This window comes from Siniperca chuatsi, linkage group LG15, assembly GCF_020085105.1.
Source record: "Siniperca chuatsi isolate FFG_IHB_CAS linkage group LG15, ASM2008510v1, whole genome shotgun sequence".
Classification (NCBI taxonomy): Eukaryota; Metazoa; Chordata; class Actinopteri; order Centrarchiformes; family Sinipercidae; genus Siniperca; species Siniperca chuatsi.
Window position 1 is genome coordinate 19,489,920 of NC_058056.1, and position 16,705 is coordinate 19,506,624.

General features: G+C 39.8%; 2 protein-coding genes across 3 annotated transcripts; one reads left to right on the plus strand and one right to left on the minus strand.

Moving 5' to 3' along the window:
* Positions 1-1,035: 1,035 nt before the first annotated feature.
* On the plus strand, positions 1,036-9,515 carry acvr1l (activin A receptor, type 1 like). Of its 2 annotated transcripts, XM_044167289.1 has the most exons (10): positions 1,036-1,196; positions 1,959-2,042; positions 2,832-3,086; positions 3,248-3,459; positions 4,510-4,609; positions 5,344-5,490; positions 5,765-6,040; positions 6,584-6,781; positions 6,929-7,059; positions 8,039-9,515. In XM_044167289.1, the coding sequence occupies exons 2-10, from the start codon at positions 1,970-1,972 to the stop codon at positions 8,168-8,170; spliced, it is 1,524 nt and encodes a 507-aa protein (XP_044023224.1). In that variant the 5' UTR covers positions 1,036-1,196; positions 1,959-1,969; the 3' UTR covers positions 8,171-9,515. The 2 variants fall into 2 exon arrangements, with proteins under 2 accessions (XP_044023224.1, XP_044023225.1); XM_044167290.1 differs by lacking the exon at positions 6,929-7,059.
* Positions 9,360-16,127, minus strand: d2hgdh (D-2-hydroxyglutarate dehydrogenase). The gene is made up of 10 exons (XM_044167288.1): positions 15,953-16,127; positions 14,300-14,668; positions 14,131-14,188; positions 13,904-14,043; positions 13,592-13,785; positions 13,279-13,447; positions 12,948-13,091; positions 11,881-12,023; positions 11,389-11,554; positions 9,360-11,153 (listed from the first exon to the last, which is right to left on the minus strand). The coding sequence occupies exons 2-10, from the start codon at positions 14,640-14,642 to the stop codon at positions 10,891-10,893; spliced, it is 1,620 nt and encodes a 539-aa protein (XP_044023223.1). The 5' UTR covers positions 14,643-14,668; positions 15,953-16,127; the 3' UTR covers positions 9,360-10,890.
* Between the last annotated feature and the right edge of the window lie 578 nt (positions 16,128-16,705).

Consider the following 16,705-nt stretch of genomic DNA (forward strand, 5'->3'; position numbering starts at 1 on the left):
CTCATGCATCATCCGCTCTAAGTTTAGGCTACTGAGGGAGATACACAAAGTAATTAACGACATCTTTTTCCTGATAGTGGTATTCAAATCCTAGTCATACAACAATGTAAAAATATATCTGTATATAAATATGCAAAATATGTTATATGTAAAACCAAGACATTTATAACCTAATGTCTCATATTATTCTAAAATTATCTCTGTTATGTTAAGTTATTGGTGCATTAATCTCTAAGAAATATTTAAATGTTGTAGTAGTCATTTAGGTCTTTGACAGTGTGAATGTTGTTTTAAATTATTTGTACTTTCGGGCCTATTTTCCTCTCCCTGCACATTTATTTTCACTACAATTTCAAGTCATTTGTTTGATTTTTGAACTTGTGCAAACACATAAAACTCTAACTCAAGGAATTAAGTACCAACAAACTACATATCAGAAATGGTGCAAAGTAACTTAGCACATTAACTCAAGTACTGTACTTAAATACAATTTTGAGGTACTTGTAGCTTACCCTACTTGAACACTTTAATTTTATGCTTTTTTATTTTATATTAGGCTATTCTGCATAATTAATACTTTTACTTTTGATACATTAAGTATATTTTGCTGTCAATACTTCTGTACTTATACTTGAATACGATTTTGAATGCAGAACTTGTACTTGAGTGTTTTTACATTGTGGTATTACCACTTTTACTTACTTTTTACTTTTACTAAGTATCTTAATACTTCTTCCACAATTGGACATATATATAGTTAAATAAAGAATAGTAAAATATTTACCAAAACAAAAGTAAAGTTAAAGTGCCAGTATTGTATTTATTAGTATTGACTAAATACTTCTACAGTTCGTGAGTAAATGTACCTTGGGGGAAAAGGCTTAAGGGAAGACTTACCGTTTCCAATGAACTGTCATATACAGATAATTTATGTTATACCCATTGAAATAGTTTATCACTGATGTTATGTTTTTTTTTAGCCTACAACCAGTTGGAGGACTCCTCTGCCCCACAATGCATCTCGATGATAATGTTTTGGTGACGTCATGGGCTGGAAGGGCAGACAGCCAGTAGGTGGGCTGGGCTGTGGTTCTGCTTCTTATATCGCAATTCACGCTAATACGATTATTTAAATCTAATATAGGGATACACCAACATCACAGGATGAGTTAGAGGGTGTATTTCGAGTGTGCCAGGTAGGTGGATGTTTTTGACCGCTCTGTTTTGACAGTTCTCGCCCGGGCTGCCAGGCTGCGCTTTGTGCTGTACAGCTAGCTTAGCTTACAAGGCTAACAGCAGCAAAAGCATCGGGCAGCCGCCTGTCTGACTGGCGCCTCCGAGGCGCCTGGGCGGCCAATAAAACCGCTTGTTAATAGCCTGTTAGCTACAACAAACAAAGAGGCCTGCAGCCTGTGATGTTTACAAAGAAGAAGTTGCTGATAGCTTTGCTTGTTCGTATACTTTACGTCATAACCACAGGCTGTGACATTGAAATTTAAGGTGTTAGCTTGCTAGCAGAATTTGTATTGTTAGTTGTTGTCAATGCTACCTTAACTGTGAGACTGCAGAGGACCAGCTCCTGTAGAGCAAATATTACCTTTTTAAAAGCCATTAGTAGTCATTAGCTTGTTAATCAACAACGTACGAACTAACCACATGATTATGTTACGGAAAGGTAAAGACATTTCACTTTTTAAACTAATAGTGTAATTAAGTTCCAGGTGGTTGTCTTTGAAATGGCTGCAGTTTATTCCATAATCAGTAATGTGTATTAAATAAAACGTTAACAAAGACAAACAGAGGACTCTTTGCATTCAGCCATTATAAGTTGTTGCTTCCTTTCTGTCTGAAACCTTAGCAGGCATCATCAGAATGCATAGAGGGGGTAAATGTAATTATCCTCTTTGCAAGAGTGTACTCATTTGAACTCTCTGGCTCCTCTTCTCTTCTTCTGTCAGTGCACTGAAACATGGATCGTTGCAGTGTCCAAGTCTTTCTGCTGCTCTTGCTGCAGACTCTGCAGACATCAGCTGAGGGCTCAGGTACTGTGCTCAATAATCTGTCAACTATAGCTGTTTTTTGACAGTTTTAAAATAAATGCCTTAATATATCTGTGATGTCAAACGTGATGCATATAGCTAAACACCATTTGTGTGTCATCCAGAGTTGCCATAGAGGTAAATAAAAACGAGTGTAAAACAACCTACCTGCAGTGGTTCATTCTGGCTTTTCAAAAGACATGGTGTGTTCTGTTTTAAGATTTTGAAATCAAGCAGTTTGGAAAAGTCCTGTTCAGCTGTAACATCTCGCTACGAACTCCATTTGCATTTGAGATTTTTTCCTTATTGACAGTGGGGGAGAAAAAAGTTTTATGATCAGCTTTTTCAAGAGTGATGAATCTCCACTGCACAAAAACACTGAAATAAAAATGCAGTTTAACAGTGAGTGGTGTCTGAATCATATGCTAGGTACATTGGCTAATCAATAAAATTATAAATGGGGAAAAGTGGAGGATTTGTTATTTGACCATACTTGTCATCATTTATGGCTATTACAGACACAATTTTGGGGCACAGTAAAAGTCCCATCCTCCTGGTGTCAACTGCTAGAGGGTTACCAGAGTGCCCATTGCTGCTTGTCTGTCTTGTAGGGCACAGTTATGGTAAGCATGCTAGCAGCTTGCTAGTTTGAGTGAGAAAGTTGGTGAGACAGAAGTCTTTCTGTTGGCTTGCTGCCATAAATAAATCACCAGTGTGTGTGTGTGTGTGTGTTTTTCTATGCACTGTGAAACAGCATGAGGCTATGGTGAACTCATATCATCTCTTCCACAGATGGACAGTTGGTGTGTCTGTGTGACAGCCCTAAATGCCTCCAGGCCACCCTGTGCCAAGGTACGCGTTGCTTCTCCTCTGTCAAAGTCAGCAGCAGCGGGGTGGTGTTTGAGCGCGGCTGCCTGGAGGGGCTGGAGAAAGTCCTTTTGCATTGCTCCACAAATCCGTCCTTCCACCAGGCCATTTTCTGCTGCTCCCAGGACATGTGCAACAGCAACACCACCACAAGTTCGCTGATGTCTCTTCTTCCAACAGGTGGATATTAGATCATAACATGCTTCATTTTAGCAAGGAGGTGAATTGTCAAATATAGTAGTTATGTCCTGTAACTGTCTATTAAATAATCTGACATGTCACTATCTAATTTTTCCCTTTTCTCCACTCTCTACCTGTTTCTTCTATACTCTTGCTCACAGCCCCTGAAGGCGAGCCAGTTCGGTATCGTGTGGAAACCTTAGCTCTCTTTGTACTTGGTCCTGTGGTGGTTCTGGCTCTGCTATCTTTAGTGTCAGTTTTGGCCTGCAGGAGGCTCCACCATGGCCGTCTGCAGAGGCTGCAGGAGTTTGATACCGAGCAGGGAGCCATAGATGGCCTCATCTCCTCCAATGTGGGAGACAGCACTTTAGCGGTAAGAACAGGAGTTCTTGTTGAAACAATGACAAGAGATACGCAATAAAGTAATCAGAGATTCCATCTATTGGTCGGCTGCTATTATCGGCCAATATTTTTTATCCAGTTTATCCAGCAGAGTGCACTGTCACTACAGTGGCAAGCAATGTAATATCAGAGAGAAGAAGCAGCTCTCTAGAACTTGCATCATACCAGTGAACTACAGCTGGTGTCATGAAATGTAACAGCTACCTCACTAATGGTTAAAACTATAAACCAGCACAGGCAAATCGGTGCACAATCCACATAGAAAAGTTCTATTTTCATTCCAGCTAAAAAATTAACTATTGGCCGCCATATCAGTAATCTGTGAATTTTCCCCCCCATAAATCAGTATCGGTCTCAAAAATCCCATATCGGTCGGGCTCTAATTCCATCTCACATGTTCTGCACTCCCAGCCTTAATAGTGTGTACATCTGTATTAGCAAGGTATTTTCCTCTCCCAGAAATTATTTTTGAAAAGCGTTTCAGTTTTGCTGACTCTTGTTTACGTGCATCGACCTTCAGTTATAAGTCAAGGATCTACAAGGTGAAGGATGTCAGATTATTTGGTTGGTCTAAATTTATGGCCTTAAATGGTGCTGAGTTAAATATTGCTTTTTGTGTTTCAAATTCACTTTGTAAATGTCTAATATGGTTTTATGGTACACTGCTTCTCTAAGGAGAAATTAAATTCATTCAAATGCGATAGAACAAACCCTGCTTTCTTTTTATTCTATTTTAATTGGTATTCACAAAGTGTATAAAACTATCTAATTAGTGAAACCTGCTGGCACCCTGATTTCACACCAAGATTATAGTGTTTTAGTTACAATTATTTCCTGCTGTCTATGCCTTAATTAGGTCCCACATTTCTTCTCCAAACCACATTTTCTTTATAAATAGACAACGTTTTGATCCCAGTTGAATCTTTGTAGATGCTGAAGTCCAGCAGCCTTGCACCTACATGTGATGTGTGTATACATATGCTCCATACACAACTAATCTGGTATCTGTGTCTGTCTTTAGGACCTGTTAGACCACTCTTGTACATCAGGCAGTGGTTCAGGTCTTCCCTTCCTCGTCCAGAGAACTGTGGCCAGGCAGATCAGTCTGATGGAGTGTGTAGGTAGGTATAACACACCACGGTCCACAGGCCATCTGCAGGCTGGACTCAGGTCTCTGACAAAAATCCACAAGTAACCTACAGTACAGATTAGCTTACTTGCACAGAAAGCAAATTGTCATCATTCGTTTCTTGATAATCATGAGAATCAGTTTGTTGTTGATATCAGTGTTTTGGATGACTACACATTTATTCTAGAATGTAACCCGTATTTATTAAGATACACACAAATATCAGTGACAGTGATGTCAAACAGATGATATGAGGGCAACAATGATAGGTCACATAATTTTTTACTTATTTAAAGCATCTGTCAAAACACAAGTAATGTGTTTCTTTGTCTTTCCAGTTTTTGTGTTGTTGACCATGTTATGTCCTAGGTTGTTGATGTAAGGTTTACTCGTTGTCCTGGCAACTCTGACAAATTTCAATTTGAGCATTTAAATGAAACTATGTAGGTCACAATCTTTGGGATCCTGTTTTGTACCACAGTACCGTACAGTACAGTTTGTACCAGTTTGGAATTGGAAAAATGTGGCTTTGTGCTGTTGATGTGGAAACATCAGATCTGTGTCAGACAAATCAGACTCTGAGCTCCTTCAGCTGTAGCCATTTTTCAAATTGAAAAATGCAGACAATGATTAACTTTTTTAAAACTCATGTATCTGTATATTCCCTTTTATGTATTCCTGCGCAACTGTCTCTCAATTTCTCCTCTTCTCATCTCTCTTTTCCAGGCAAAGGAAGGTATGGGGAGGTGTGGAGGGGCCAGTGGCAGGGGGAGAACGTGGCTGTAAAAATCTTCTCCTCACGAGATGAGAAGTCCTGGTTCAGAGAGACGGAGATCTACAATACAGTGCTGCTAAGACATGAAAACATACTGGGTGCGTCTGTTACACACAAAAATGTTGATGATCCTGCAGACCAGTTTGTTTCCTTTAACGTTCTTGTGTCTTAACACCTTTATGTTTGAAAGCAGTTAAACATAGAGGAGAATGCAATAAAAAAGCAACACCTGTGCAATATAGCAAAATAGGCCAGTAATCAATGCGATCCATGCAAGAGAAACTTGACTAATATAAAGTTTGATGATCTTTCACGTTTTATTCTCATCTGTGTTGTTGTCCTGTCTGCCGCCTCCCCTGTCTCTCCTCCCAGGCTTCATGGCATCTGACATGACATCTCGCAACTCCAGCACCCAGCTGTGGCTCATCACCCATTACCATGAGAACGGTTCACTTTATGACTACTTGCAGCGAGTTGCCGTGGAGATGTCAGAGGGCTTGGCGATGGCGGCGTCGATAGCGTGCGGCCTAGTGCACCTGCACACAGAGATCTTTGGCACAGAGGGGAAACCGGCCATCGCACACCGCGACCTGAAGAGCAAAAACATTCTGGTCACAAAGGAGCTGCGCTGCTCCATCGCAGACCTGGGTCAGTCAGTTATCCAGTATTTTATTTTCACCTACTGCTACTATGAAGTTGTTAGTCTTTGGGTTTTTGGACCCTTTGTGTCCTCAGTGCAGTACTTCATGCTTCAGACAAACCAATCCACTCATAGCTATCTGGTACTTGTTTTAGTAGCACTAACAGGACAATATATTTACATTTTTTCCTTTTTAGAGAGTTTATTTTTATAGTGTTACTGATCAGTAGTAAACAGACATTTTACAAAAATGAAAATAAAATCACAAAAGAATTAGATCACAGAAAGATTGGGTTTTTCAGGTATCTTGTGGTGTCTTAATTGTAAGCAAACATTCTTTTGTATTTTGATTCTCATCAAAATACATGTTTACGTATGTTAATCAAACAAATGTTGACTCTCTCTTTCTTTTGAGCATTTTTATGGTTTGGAAACCAGCATTGTGTCCATTGAGTTGCGCTGCATCTGTCTATCTTTTACCTGTGTGCATTCATGTGTGTGTGTGCACAGATCTTTCCCACTATAATACTGTATGTAACTGAATGCTACAGGTCTGGCTGTAACCCACTCCCAGGCAGACAACCTGCTGGATGTGGGCAACAATCCAAAGGTTGGCACCAAGCGTTACATGGCACCTGAAGTGCTGGATGAGACAATTCAGACAGACTGCTTTGATGCCTATAAGAGAGTGGACATCTGGGCCTTTGGGCTGGTGCTGTGGGAGATAGCAAGACGCACATACAGCAATGGTGAGTGTCATGCATTTAGGGCATTTTTTTAGTGTGACAAATAAACAACCACCTGGTGGTTCTGATCGGCTTCAGGCCCTGCTGTTAGGAGGGAGACCTAATTTACCACTAGTTCATCCTCTTGCTTACCTCAATTTGACTTCCCAGGTATTGTTGAGGAGTACAAGCCTCCATTCTATGATCAGGTGCCAAATGACCCCAGCTTTGAGGACATGAGGAAGGTGGTGTGTGTGGAGCAGCAGAGGCCTTTCATTCCCAATCGTTGGTTTTCTGATCCTGTGAGTCATTAGTCTTTTATTATACTTTATTTAATCATTTTAAAGAAATGATTATTCACGTTCCTCTGGGATGTCAAAATGTTTGGTCAGCTATAGAAAAGTGGCCACTTGGTTTTTAAGAAAATCCTTAAAATAGAGTTTATCAGCACCAGGATTTCAGTGTCTGTTGACTAATCAGTATTGCGTGAAAATGAATGGCCAAATGTTTTGGGTGTGTGGGTACCTGTGTGACCCAGTGTTTATGGACACTTTAAGACGGTGGTTCCCAACCTGGGGGTCGGGATGAATCTGAGGGGTCACAAGGAGGGACAGGCGAGAATCATGAAAATACTTTTTTTACACTAAAAATATATATATATTTTTTTACTTTAATAAATCCTATTTTCTTGTGAAATACTAGATAGTTTTAGCATTTCAGGACTTTAAAATGATTTAAACAAAACAATGTAAGGGGGAAAAATCACTTTGGTTGAACTGCTCCAGACTCATTGACATATTAAACCCACTAAAGTGGTCACTTGTAGACATTGTTTTAAAGGGACACAAGCCAAAAAATATGGGAACCACTGCTTTAAGAAATACGATTTATTTGATCCCCACAACAGCGTGTTTTAAAATGTCAAGATGTCAATCAAGATGTTGAACTCTGTACCTTCTCGGGCCAGTTAAACAGTTAACAGGCAAGCCTCAGTCATTCAAGTATTTGGATGGTTGGAGATACACATTCTAAACATCTATTTTGTACTTCTGTGAGCTTGTTACGATGTCAGCATTGTGGATATTTACAGCAACTGTAAAACGCTAAACAAGGCAAGAGAGATTGGTACCAGATAGCTGTACCCCACTAGTACCTAGAATGCCCTTATACATCTAAAAGCTCTTGCAGTCACATTGATCGCAGAGTTTCCTCTCACTGTGGGTGTATCACTGCATGACTCTCCTTTTATTTCCCATCCTCTGTTTTTCTCGTCTCTCTCAGACTCTCTCTGCTCTGGTGAAACTGATGAAGGAGTGTTGGTACCAGAACCCCTCTGCCAGGCTGACTGCACTGCGCATTAAGAAAACCCTGGACAAGATTCACAGCTCTCTGGAGAAGGGCAAGGATTCATGAGAGGGAGACGAGCCTCAGAGGCAGCTGCCTGATGTCAGGGGTCGGCTTAGAGAAGAGCCCAGTTTTTTTTTTCCAAAGGAGAAAGGGCGATAAGGGGGATGGACAGAGGACCAGAAGAAAGAGTTGTTCTAGTGTCATCCAGCCTCATCCTTCTCTTGCTCTCTCACTTTCACTGTGGTTGCCTTCCACTGACATCCCTTTCTCTGACTTGAAGCCCACACAGACGTTTGGACCTGTCCTGTCTGAATAAGCCAGCCTTTGCTACAGGACACAAACCAGTTACCAATGTGTTCGCACTGACCTGAACTGCAGACTGTTACTAAGTGTGAAGAACATGGATGGCATATTGTAGTACCCCATCACAATGCTTTAACGCTCATTTATGACTGCACGCACACACATACACCATGCTGAGTGTCTCTTACAATTCAATTTCTGATCCCCAGCCAGTGTTTGTGGCATGTAGTTGTAGCATTCTGCTCAGAGACAATCAGAAGTGTTTCACTCATTTAGCTTCATTAGAACATGCAAACTATAGCCACAAACACACACACACACACACTACAAAACACACAAATATGTTCACTTACAGAAGGAAAAGAGCCAATAGAATCAAAATAGTTTTTAAACTTTTTAAAAATAGTATGATATTTATGTATTAAATCTCCACTGCTACCACACTACTGAGGATAAGTAAGACTGATGTGTGAGACTGACTGTATACATATATAGGCATCTACTCTACTGGACTTTCTGTACCCATATTGTCATTATTGGAGCTAGTAAATGTTTTGTTGAGAAATGGAGGAAAAAGGTTCCCACTGGGTTTGATTGTTGTATGGAAAAAAATGGGATAAACTATAGATACATGTTTATCCTGGTGGTTCAAGGAATAGACACACAGCAAGTACCTGCCAATAGGCTTTAGTCTGTATCTTTATAATAAGAATATGAGTATGAAATGAACTGATACTCTCTGCCTGGCATACTCCATAAACTCACTGTGGCTGATTTAAAATAAAGTCTACTGTGCAGGCAGAGAGGAATCAAGGAAGACCTGTGACTGGTAGAGCTGACATGTTTTAAGATATTGGAGCTGAAGTAGTTTTCTGTAGCGAGGTGGGCTTCCATTTACTCCTAATCTCCCATCATGCCACATTACAAGTTGCCTGAATTACAAGAAAAACACTCCATCTTTATTTGTTTTATTCAAGATTCATTTTAGACAGATAAAGTTGCCTAGGTGTGTGGTTACAAGTGAATTTGTTCACAAATGCTGGGTTTGTTTTGGAAAAAATGTTGCTTTGTCTTTTTTTACATGTAATAAAACATTTACTGCACTCTTGCCTAATGATTAGCTAGCCTCTGTTATGATTTAGAAAAGATGTACTCATTTGCCTGTCCATTAGGTACACCTAGCTGAAACTAATGCAGTCCAATGCAAAATCTTGAAATAAATCTAACCTTCATAGGTTATAATGATCGGTTTTTGTTGTAACGATTTTAGAGACGTGTTGATTCAACTTTATGATCATTTTGGGGGCTGCAGTTTGTGGTGCTTTTGAGTAAGGTTGTCACAATACCAGAATCTTAAACTTCGATACAATACTAGTATAATTTATCGCTTCAGTACTTTCAATGCTATCGCATGTATAATTAACAGAGATCATATCATTTTAAACATGTATCAAAAACGACAGCCTTACTTTTGAGTTGTATTGTGTTAAAATAACAGGTGTTTCCATTATTTTGTTCACCTCATTTATATCAAGGAGGATAGGCTAAATAAAAGAAAACTGTCTCTGTGTAATGCAATACAGTTCAAAAGCACAAAACTGCAGCCTCCAAAATGACCATAAAGTTGAATCAACACCTCTAAAATAGTTTCAACAAAAACTGAATATTATAACCATGAAGGAGGATTTATTGCAGGACTGTTGTATTAGATTGCATTAGCTTTAGCTAGGTGGACTGGCAACTGAGTGTATTTCTACAAATGCAATTTAAAATTATAGGTTCACAATTTTTCACAAAGTCTTTCTTAAAAGCAATAGCGAGGTGGAAGTATTTACACCATTTTAAAATGCACAAGACCTTACACTGTCTATCCAGACACTATTGTACTCGTTTTCTGTCTGCCCCTTAGTGGCTACTAGTAGGCACACTAATGCTTACAGATGTCACTCATGATCATTCACTCACTTCCTCTCAGCAATATTGAAAAATATGTTCTGTGCCTTTCATCTATTATACAAAGTGTCCTTAATTTAACATCTAAAACGTGTTAAGTATTCTGTGGAATAACAACTGGATCAGACTAAGGCTACTCTAAAGTGTGAGGAGCAGAGGTAGTTGATAATGTTTAGCAGTAACTTCACTTGTAATACAAGTCCAGAGACCACTACAGTACAAAGTCAGCAACTTGTCGAAGTGGATGTCATTCTGAAAGTAATGCTTTTGTAATGCAGATGACAACGAAACTGCTTTTTACGGTTCTGGATACATACTGAACAAACAAACGTCACTTGGTGTTTGCAGCTTGCCTAGCAAATGACTGCAAAACCTGCAGCTCTGCATTAAATGTGTGGAAAAAGGTATCAGGAAAGGGCATGAGCTGCCATAAAAAACATTTGGCAACAAGGGTGTAGCTAAAATGGAGCTCCTGCATGAGCCCTGTACACATAACCACCTACCCCACAGCAGTGACACAGTTCACAGGGTCATTTCAGTTTGTCTGGTAAAGTCTTGTAAGGGTTGAGAATGCCCTTGGGGTCCAGCATGGCCTTGATATTACCCATCAGAGCCACAGCTTGGCTGGGTTTACTGTAGTAGATGTAGTTCCTCTTCTTCAGGCCCAGTCCGTGCTCTGCGCTGATGCTGCCGTGACAGCTGGCCGTCCACTCGTAGACAAAGGGCTCGATGGCGGCGAGGAGAGCGGGGTCTTTGGCAGGTGAAGTGATGTTCAAGTGGAGGTTTCCATCTCCTAAAAGTACAGATGGAAAGAGATGGGGGTACAATTTAGCAGTGAGGTGCGTATAAACCACCAATATACCACAATTACTCAAAAACTTGGTATTTTGTATAAAAATGGAAAAGTATTTCAGAATGGAGATTGAGCTGTGTAGGTATATAGTAATCAAAGAGTTACCAAGAAATCATCTCATGCAAGCAGGTTATTATTTCCCTCCTTATACACATCTTCCATCTTCTGGTCTTACCTACGTGTCCGTATCCCACCACGCTCTTGGCCCGGTCTCCCAGGTGCTTCCTCATGTCTGTCACCAGCTGGTAGATCCGCTCCACCGGAAGCGAGATGTCATACTTGTAATTGAAGCCATCGTGAGTCAGCGCCTCTGTGACGCGTTCACGCATTGACCACAGAGCCTGAAAAGGTGGAAGTGGATATGGATTATATTGTGTATTTGTTGGGGATTATTTTCAACGACGGATGTGGTGCTGTACTATGTTTTTGCAGCAGTATGACGGTATGTGGGATTAACTCAAAATAAATTGCAGTGGCCATGCTCATTGTAATTAAGGAACATGTCGCCTAGTGAAAAGGTGTGGCTCACGTGTCTTTTTAATAGTTCTTTGACAAGAATGCAGCCCTACAGCACAGAGAAATAAGCATTTTCACGGTTTGGCTACACAGAAAAACTTGTTAGTCAATTTGGTCTTTTCGTGGAATTTGAAAAGATTAGACACAAAACCTTTATTTTTGAGTCTTCAGTTGCCACAGTCCCTTCAGTAACCAATGATGACGTCATCGCCTCCTCTAAGAAATTGTGGAGTTTCTCCCCATCATGTGTTGGGTCAGATCCAGACGTTTCTATGACAACGTAGAATGGACAATCTGGAAAACAGAGGGAAGAGTTTGGCATGTGTATTTTTTCTTTTTTTTTCCATTCAACCTTTATTTAAATCTCAAGGAATCATTGAAGGCATGCCCTCATTTTCAATGATATCGAGAGTACAAAACAGAATAAATACACACAAAAAATAAGTAACGAGAAAACAAACAGACATCAACATAACACAGTGATAAACTGAATCTAGCAGTTTAAGAGTGATGGCAGAGGCGTGTCTATAGATAACATTACCATAGTCCAAGACAGATAAGAAGATGGCCTCAATTATCCGCTTCCTACTGAACATTGTCAAAGGCTTGTTGTAGTATCTCAGTGGCATGATCAATAGTGTCAAATGCTTTTGATAAATCAACAAAGAGGGCAGCACAATATTTCCCAATGTCAAAAGCAGATACAATTATTTATAACCAAAGTAATAGCACTGACAGTACTGTGTTGAGCTCTGAAACCAGATTGGAGTAGACATAACACTGAATTTCTTGAGAGGAAAGTTCAGACAGGACAGTTTGGAAGTTGGCCAATTGTTATTAAGATCACTTTTATCACCACCCTTATGCAGTGGGACTACATTTGCAGATTTTCAGACCTAAGGGATAACTCCAGTAGAAATAGAGAGGTTAAAGAGATGTAATTTGTTCAGCAATATTTGGGGAACCAAGCTTTAAAAAATAAGGGTGTAGTTTATTCTTCTCAGTTGCTTTCCTGCAGTCAACAGCTTGAAGTGCCTCCTTAACAACAGAGGAGGTGAAGGCCTGTAGTGTGAACTGAGAGGTACGGTTTAAGGAGGGCACATGAGCCAAAGGCTTACTATTAAGAGCAGATCCCGAGTATACCTTATCAAACTGTGTGTGTGTGTGTGTGTGTGTGTGTGTGTGTGTGTGTGTGTGTGTGTTTGTGTGTGCGCCTACCAGAGATGGGATTGGGTAGTTTGAGGTGCGTATTCAGCAGCCTCATACATTCACTGTCCAGAAATTCGTAGGCTGACAGAATTTCTCCCAGCATGCCTCTGCAGAGCTGAAACGTCTTCAGTAGCTGCTCAAAGGTCTCACAGCCTAACAAGAATTTAAGAGAATAAAATAATTATCCGCTAATCTCATCTTGACATTAATAAATTGAATTGTGACATGATTTCCTTAACTTCCTGCACACTTGCTTAGCAACACTAGCCAATAATAGTGTCAAAATTAGAGTAAGATAGCTTGAGTAGTTGTAAATGGAGAAGCAATGAGAAAATCCTACCCAGAAAAACCACATTAACAGATTTGGGTTTGCGTGGACAAAGGATGGACACTGCGGTGATAACCCCCAGTGTGCCCTCTGACCCTATAAAGAGCTGTTTGAGGTCATATCCTGTATTATCTTTCCTCAGTGTGGCCAAGCAGTCCAGCACTCGCCCATCTGCCAACACCTGTACATGCCACATACATATATATATATATAAACATTAGATCAGTGATTTCATCCCTCATCATCAGAGTCATACCATCTTACTTCTTACTTCATCTTACTTGTTGAAGAATATCAAAGTTCCTCATCTATTTACTCCACTCACCACTTCCAGACCCAGCACAGTCCCGTGTAAGGAGCCGTATCGCAGCAGCCGGAGTCCACCTGCATTAGTTGCCACGTTTCCCCCAATGTGGCAACTGCCTTTTGCCCCGAGATCGAGTGGCATGATGTAGTCTCTCTCCTCCAGGTAAAGGGACAAGTTCTCCAAAACACAACCTGCCTGACATGTCAGAATGCCTGACATATGGAGAAAATAATCTCTAAAGATTACTCAAATATGCTGTAAGTACATAACACTTGTTTTCAAAAGGCTGATGGCTCATTTTGGGTGAAACCTCAGTATTTTAAGACTTACCAGAGATACTATCAAAGGTAAGAATGTTGTTCATGAGGGCAGTGGAGAGGATGATCTCATCATAAACCGGCACGCTGCCCCCAACCAGCCCAGTGTTACCTCCTTGAGGGTTCACCGCCAGATTACGACTGTTACAATACCTACAGGAGGGGAAGTACAACAACTTTAACCATCTTATAAACCCCTCACTTGTGTGCTTGTCCTACCACCCACTATTTCTTCTTTACTTGAGAATTTGAGAAACTTCCTCTGTTGTTTGAGGTCTCAGCAGCACTTCACTGGAACCTGCAGACGATGTATGAAAAGAGGAATGAAATATGAAAGACATTACCATCAGTGAATTGGTGTGAGAAAATATATCTTGTGTAACGAGCTAAATTAATTTCTAGCCATCACCTCTCACTGACTTGAGCCAATCCACATTACTCCACTCCAGCAGGTCCGGGTCAGTGATGGTTCTGCCTGGCAGGATCTTCCTGAAGAAGGCCAGATCTTTAGGAGTTATTCTGGAGAAAGGCAGCCTCTCTGGGGCTGCAGCAGGCGACGGCTTGGGCCCATCTGCCCCAGTGTGCAGCTTTTGACAGCTAACTCCTAACTGCCATGAGGTGGTGGGAAGAAATGAACTGCAGAGGTCCACAGGTGAAAGTCTGGCTGTGGCTGTAGATGAGAAAGTGCTATGGAGGCTCAGAAGTCTGAGAGCTGTCCTCAGTCTTAGTGTTCTTTGGAAAATCCCCACCATGACTGGAGAGATACTATGTAGGCAGGCTGCAGAAAAGAAGTGGGATGAATCATCTCTGTTTTCTCAAGACGGAAGCTGGTAAACCTTTCAGTGTGTGGAACAGCTAGATAAATTACAACTTAATGTCCCTACTCATCTGTCAGCTTTGTAGCTAATGTTTGTTAGTTAGCAAGCGACTGCTGTAATGTAGTCTCAAAGTACTGTCCTGCTGTAAAGTAGAATATGAGTCAATAGAAAATGTATTCATTGGCTGTCTACATACTGAAAAGTTCTGGAAAGATTTTGGAAAACTACAGAGAGAAACTTAATGTCAATATATACAGTGAGGCTGTCACAAATTCATATAGAAAATGCAGTTTCAGTTGCTCATCTGAACTTTCTTGCATTCAGGAATAATTTTAATTAAACTTGAATTTGTAATCTTTCTTTTTGGTGTCTGAATTCCACCAATCAAATGTGAGCAACCAGATTTTTGACTTGAATTTTTACATCAGAAAATGGCCAACAGAATTTGATGAACTTTTTTTTTTTTTTTTAAATCAGATACTTACATTTGAAGCCGAAAAAAATATATTCAAAATTAAGTTTTTGAAATTGCACAACTTAAAATGACTTATTGGAAATCTCAAACAGTATAAATAAATTCAGATGTTGTTTTATAAAGCAAAATGTTTCAGTGGTATAGATTGACAATATTAAAAATTCAGCAGTGACTAAATCAATCAATCAAATCCGTGTAGCCTTTATCTGCTTCCATAGAGATGCCTAATTAAAAAAAAAATTAAAATATTGAGATGTTTGTTATTATAGATGTGGACACAAATATTCTCTGTATCTAAGTAAATAAATTCAGAAAACATTTCTTTTAAAAGCTATAAAACGTATGAGATATTTATCTGAATGTGGGGTTTTACCTTTGTGACATTTCAGGATAGTCAGACACACACTACTGGCCACTTTTTCTCTCCACAATATTATACTGTGAAATACTGTTTCTACATGATTCAAGTAGTAATGTCTCATCATACGTGTATGTTCTCTGAAAATAGCACTGTATTGTTATTGCAATTAGGTAGAAAAATAAGTTGGCAAGCCGCTTCTCTGAGTACGAGGCATTTACCTTTCATGCTAACAAACTAGGCATTGCTTTTCGTACATCTACAGATACACCGCTGTTTTCGCCACAATAAACGGTTAACATCTTGAGAGATAAACGTCTTAAAACTGATGAAGCTGTCATGTCAGTTAGCTTAGCTCGATTAGCACACTGTTTGACAAGAAGTTAGCGAGCAATATCTTCATTTACTCACCATGTACTTTCACTTAACAACCCGCATCTTTCCGTCTACGCGACTTTATTCGTGTCATATCTCAATTCGTAACCTGTCACAAAGTTCAAGGGCAGTTAAGTTACTTAAACATGTCACACATTCTGCGCTAGCTGCTGAGGTTGACGGGATGAAAGGTCATGAGGATGAGAATGGACCAATCAGAAGCCTTTTTTCAGATTGAACCAATAGGTGTGAGCCTTTCATCGGGACTGAGCAGCCAATGATGACTGTGGAAAACAAAGTCACTTAGAATCGAGAGATTAGAGAGAAAATAGTTCACCAGGCGGTGTGCTTGGAATTGGTATAATTGACTTTTCTTTATTGTTTTCATGAAATTCATCAAAAAAGCTCTACTGCATAATAAAAACAATGCTGACTAACCCTACCACTGATATTTTTTTAAGATTTATTCCAGAAAATTAAAACATCCAACCTGTTTAAAATATTTTTAACCAATTCTTTCTTGCATTTTCTAATTTTAAGGGTATTTATAAATGCACTGCCTGAGATTTTTGAAAGATTGACATATATCACCTCTAACAGAACACAGTGAATAACTGACCAACAAATGATGGGATTTGAGATGAACCTAGGGCACCTGCCTTTAACAAAGCACTAATTCATAGCCATTCTGTACTTATATTTTCTAACATAGAAGAAGAATGCAATGTTTGGGAACACACTAAAGTTGAGTATTAATGAGATAAACCTTCACAGACATGCATGTAACCT

Coding starts and splice junctions, on each gene's coding strand:
- acvr1l (XM_044167289.1), top strand. CDS start 1,970: ATGGATCGTTGCAGTGTCCAAGTCTTTCTGCTGCTCTTGCTGCAGACT. Junction 3,460..4,509: donor TGGGAGACAGCACTTTAGCG/GTAAGAACAGGA, acceptor GTCTGTCTTTAG/GACCTGTTAGACCACTCTTG. Junction 7,060..8,038: donor ATCGTTGGTTTTCTGATCCT/GTGAGTCATTAG, acceptor CGTCTCTCTCAG/ACTCTCTCTGCTCTGGTGAA.
- d2hgdh (XM_044167288.1), bottom strand. CDS start 14,642: ATGGTGGGGATTTTCCAAAGAACACTAAGACTGAGGACAGCTCTCAGA. Junction 14,189..14,299: donor TTGGCTCAAGTCAGTGAGAG/GTGATGGCTAGA, acceptor CATCGTCTGCAG/GTTCCAGTGAAGTGCTGCTG. Junction 13,448..13,591: donor CTGTGCTGGGTCTGGAAGTG/GTGAGTGGAGTA, acceptor TGGCATGTACAG/GTGTTGGCAGATGGGCGAGT.